General features: G+C 48.9%; 1 protein-coding gene across 1 annotated transcript; it reads left to right on the plus strand.

The window, feature by feature from the left end:
* Positions 1-429: 429 nt before the first annotated feature.
* Positions 430-3,018, plus strand: LOC143039418 (uncharacterized). The gene is made up of 2 exons (XM_076209434.1): positions 430-459; positions 2,370-3,018. The coding sequence occupies exons 1-2, from the start codon at positions 448-450 to the stop codon at positions 2,901-2,903; spliced, it is 546 nt and encodes a 181-aa protein (XP_076065549.1). The 5' UTR covers positions 430-447; the 3' UTR covers positions 2,904-3,018.
* The last annotated feature ends 1,871 nt before the right edge of the window (positions 3,019-4,889 follow it).

Raw genomic sequence — 4,889 nt, forward strand, 5'->3', positions numbered from 1 at the left:
AGCGTCACTGACGAGGGTGTGGTCGATGTAGAGGAAGAGTTCCTCAAGGTCTCGCCCCTCCCGTATAAATTCCTGAAGAAGCTCCTCCCAGGGACCAGTTCCCGGAGACCCACCGCCATGAACGCTCTGGTAAGCCCACCAAGACCTTCCTGTAGGAGGTGCCGTCGAATTCGTAATACTTAATCTTTATCCTGGGTAACGACGTACAAGCCCTCACCCACCATCCCCGTTCACCTGAAGGGAAGATGGAGGTGGGTGGAAGGGGGAAAGGGGTCGTCACCGACCTGAAGGGGTTAACCTTCGCACGCGGGACGTTGGGGGCGGGGATGAGTCGCCGCTCCTGCCGAGGGTGTGGCCGATGTAGGGAGGACCTGCCAAGGTCGCGCTCACGGGGATAAATTGGCGGACGAGCCCCGCCCTGGTACCAGTTGTCAACCGGCATCCGTCATGAACGCTCTGGTACGTAGCTAACCTTAACCCAGGAAGCCCTTTGCGGCCCAATGGCCCTGACCAGAAGATTTTATTCTTATCTATTCTTTTAGATTATGATTGTGACGGCCTTAAACCCTCTAGTACGGTGATACTCTTGATGTATTTTGTTCTGGCAAAGGACAGACGATTCTTCTACAGCTAAGGAGTCGCTTTCCAGCCCGAAGTTTGGTCTAGAACGATCCAGACACTCTTCAGGCCAGAGGTCGCTCTTCAGCTGAAAGGGATCGTCTTTTCGTAAGCGAAACAAGGTCCATCAGGTCAGCCACAGTCTTGAAGAGGCTAATCGCCCTCTGGCTGCCGCCAGGTGATTTTATTAAGAGGCTTTGCAAAGGAGGTGGAGCTCCCCGTGGCCTTAAGGGTTAACCTATCTGGGTTAATTCCTTGTGCACTGGTTTAGTGTTCTTCCTAGTCACCCCGGTTGATCTAGTGTCTGAAATAGTGGACACTGTTGCTGAATTTAGTGAAGAGTCCACGCCAGGAGGCGCTCAGCCGCGGCCGAAGATGTCACCTTTAACCTGTGTGCTCGCACATTGAGTCGAGAGATTCTACTTTATAATTTTCTTAGATACTAGATACTGGATCATTCTTGAACTTAATTAGTGTTTAAACATGCACGCGCACACACACACACACACACACACACACACACACACACACACACACACACACACACACACACACACACACACACACACACACACACACACACACACACACACACACACACACACACACACACACACACACACACACACACACACACACACACACACACACACATACATAAACATATACATATATAATGTATATGTATACATGCAGTATATATATATATATATGTATATATATATATATATGTATATATACATATATATATATATATATATTATATATATATATATGTGTGTGTGTGTGTGTGTGTGTGTGTGTGTGTATGTGTGTGTGTGCGTGCGTGTGTGTGTGTGTGTGTGCGTGCGCGCGGGAAATGTGCGTTCAAACGTACGGTAAGTGAATACTTGAGTAGCAGTCCATAATGTTATATTATTTTGACCATGCGATTTTATTCAGCTGAGGGGGGTCGACTGGAGGAAAGAATGGGGTCTCGATCGATTGAGGCCTTGGATGAAGATACAAGAAATAGGTACACTGCCGTGTTGTGAATCCATTCTTGTATTTATCTATTTATTGGTTTATTGATTTATTTAATTGTTTATTTACTTATTTGTTTGTTTACGTAATTCGCGAGTTGCAAGAGAGCGTCTTCATCACCTGTGATAGTCGTAAACACTTGAATTTTTTATAATTTTTCTTTTATCTTCCTATTTCGTGTGTCCCCTTCGTTAATATGTACTTTTCCAATCACATTGTTCCTCGAATGGCTTGTATGTTTTAATTTTCATTAATGAATATCCCCGCCAAGTTAGTGTAAACAGGTTCTAGAAAAACACTAAACGGTAACTCGACCTGAAACGTTGGAACCCGACTCCCAACGTCTCCGTCATAAGGACCACTCCCCCTCAGCGGGATCTGGTCGGCCTAGAAGTCCCAGCGGATCATCGACCTCCGGGGAGGTTCCTCTGTCGAACAAGGTCGGCTGATGGCAGCTAGAGTGATGGTCTAAGATGTGACGAATGGCGGCGAGGTTAATCCGACGAGGGGTTGTCACTATGCTAAAGGGGTTAAGATAATTTGGTTTAATCCCTTTTAGTGTGATGGCGGCCATTACAAAGTTAGCTCTGGGTTTCGTCAAGCGAATTTATTCAAAGGGGAGCATTGGACAGAAGGGGTCAGGCGGCCTTGCTTTAATCTAAAACATAAAATCACTCTAGCGAATTGAACAGCGTTTTTCCATTTGTCTCTCTCTTCCTCCCTTGCAGTGTTTGTTGCCCTTCGTCGTGGCCTCGACCATGGCCGCCACGGCCATCGTCGGCCACCCTCTGGGTCTGGGTGCCCCCCTCCTGCACGCCGGCGTGGCTGCCCCCGCCGCCATCACCTACAGCAACATCAACCTGGACATCCCCGCCCCAGTCCCCGACGGTGAGCTCCCAGCACAGGAGGAGCTGGTCAGCTACAAGCCCGTCAAGGCCCTGAGCCGCGGCTCGTACACCTTCACTCCCCAGGTCACCGAAGTCCACCACGAGCTCAAGATCAACGAGAAGAGCTACGACGTTGGCGTGCCCAAGCCCGTCTTCAAGACCCAGGAGGTGACCCCAATCCACCACAAGTACGTGCCCGAGCCCTACGACGTGCCCGTCCACTACTCCGTGCCCACCCCAGTCGGCGTGCCCCACCCAGTCCGCGTCCCCGTCCCACACCCCGTCGCCGTCCCCGTCGCCGCCCCCGTCGGATACGCCGGATACGCCGGATACGCCGGATACGCCGGATACGCTGGCGCCGCCATCGTCGCCTAAGAAGGACGAGGAGGAGGAGGACCTTGGAGAGTGGGGGGAGACCGAAGTGGTCGAGACCCCTCGAAGAGGAGATCAAATTCAGAAGTGTCGGTCGCCAGGGAGACCTCGGTAGTCCCTGGAGGCCACCTCCATGACATCGAAACCATCTTTGTAAATAAATAAACCAACTTCTTTAATAGCGTAGTCTTTGAATGATTTCCTTTTCGAGGCCTCAGAAGCTCATCTAGGGCAAGAATTAACATGCTATGCAGATATGAGTCCTTAGGTGTAGAAAAGAACCACATACATAAGTGTGCACATGAAGTAAGAAACCATATAAGAGGTGATTAGCCTGCGCCAGGAGGCGTGTAGCTACGGCCGAAGCCGTCATCCTTGCCTTATTTTGCGTTTGGATTGTTGTGGGCAGGTAACAGTCACTGCTGGGAATCAGAGAGGACCGCGGGATTCGAACCCTCAACTAAATGAATGCCAGACCAGCACGCTTCTGATTACGCTTTCAGCGTGCGAACACGTGTCCATGTATATGCATATATCAACCACACATCGAAAACATCCATTCACAAAGCTTTTGATAATGTAGAGCTTACCTTCGCACGACCTCTTTCTTTCTCTGTTTTGCAGTAAAAATTGTCCGTGTGTAGCCATTTCATAGCTGCTCTTGTACGCGGTGACTGCTCTTTCTTGGACTGCATCGTAATTAACTGCTCAAAGCTGTTCACTCTCGTTCAGAGGTACAGACATTCCTCACTTCAGACTCTAAATTGATTTTTGAACTTACTTAATTATTCCGCCAGATACTAAAGTGAGTCTTCTTAACTGACTTTGAAGTGAATGTTGACCTTATTTCTGAATCTGTTAATAAGTAAGTCTCGGCCTTTCATGACTCAAAAGTGATGTTTTTATATATATATATTTTTTTTACATTCGCGTAAAGTGTAAGATAGGAAAGTTATGTCTCCTGTCAGTGATGCCTGTGCTACGTTTCAGACCAAATGTCATCGAGATTAGTCCCTTTCAGTCTTGGTTTGGCTGCAGTCTCCTCCAGGGAGTGGGATGGGGTGTGTGTGTGGGACGGTTCCTCAAGGGGTAGGAGGATAAAGGTCTCATCCACGGGGAGGACTAAACGTTTCAGCTCAGGATTTCTTTTCGCAATAAATATCTCCCATTCTCGTCACGTGTCAACACCTTCGTTGGGGGTACCACGGAAATGAACAAAATAGCTCGGCGGCAGAGCTATCTATATAGCAAGGGACTCCTCTTCCCTTATTTAAGAGAGGTTACCGCCCAAGGCACGCACCCGTGCTTTGACTTCTCGTAGGGTGAGTACACAGAAGGCAGAATACCTAGTCCCATCACTCTGTCCCACTTTGTCGCCTTTTACGACTCGCATGGGAATCACGATGGCAGAATTCTCCCTTCCCCGTACAACAGGGGACACAGGGAAAAGAAAAGGTAATATTCAAAGAAGAGGTAATAGAGAGTTTCAAGGGAATAGCATAAAGGAGAGATAGTCGTAGTACAAATACACACACACACACACGCACACACACACACACACACACACACACACACACACACACACACACACACACACACACACACACACACACACACACACACACACACACACACACACACACACACACACACACACACACACACACACACACACACACACACACACACACACACACACACACACACACACACACACCTCTCATGGCGCTGTGGTTAGAACTCTGGCCTGCCACTACGGAGGTCCGGGTTCGACCCTCGCCCGGGGCTGAAATAATATTAGTATCGCAGCGCTGAGGGGTGTTACTCCAACTCTCGTGGGCGGGGAGTTGGGGGTGTGTGTGTGTGCAAGGTCATAGCATTACCCATAGATCGGACCTACGAGCTCTGAGCTCTCTTCCAGGAGGGAAATAGCTGTCGATCACGAGTCCAACACGTGATCCAAAAGACCAAGTGAATACACACACACAC

The sequence above is a fragment of the Oratosquilla oratoria genome, chromosome 26 (assembly GCF_046742065.1).
Source record: "Oratosquilla oratoria isolate Oo_2021 chromosome 26, ASM4674206v1, whole genome shotgun sequence".
In the NCBI taxonomy this organism is placed as follows: domain Eukaryota; kingdom Metazoa; phylum Arthropoda; class Malacostraca; order Stomatopoda; family Squillidae; genus Oratosquilla; species Oratosquilla oratoria.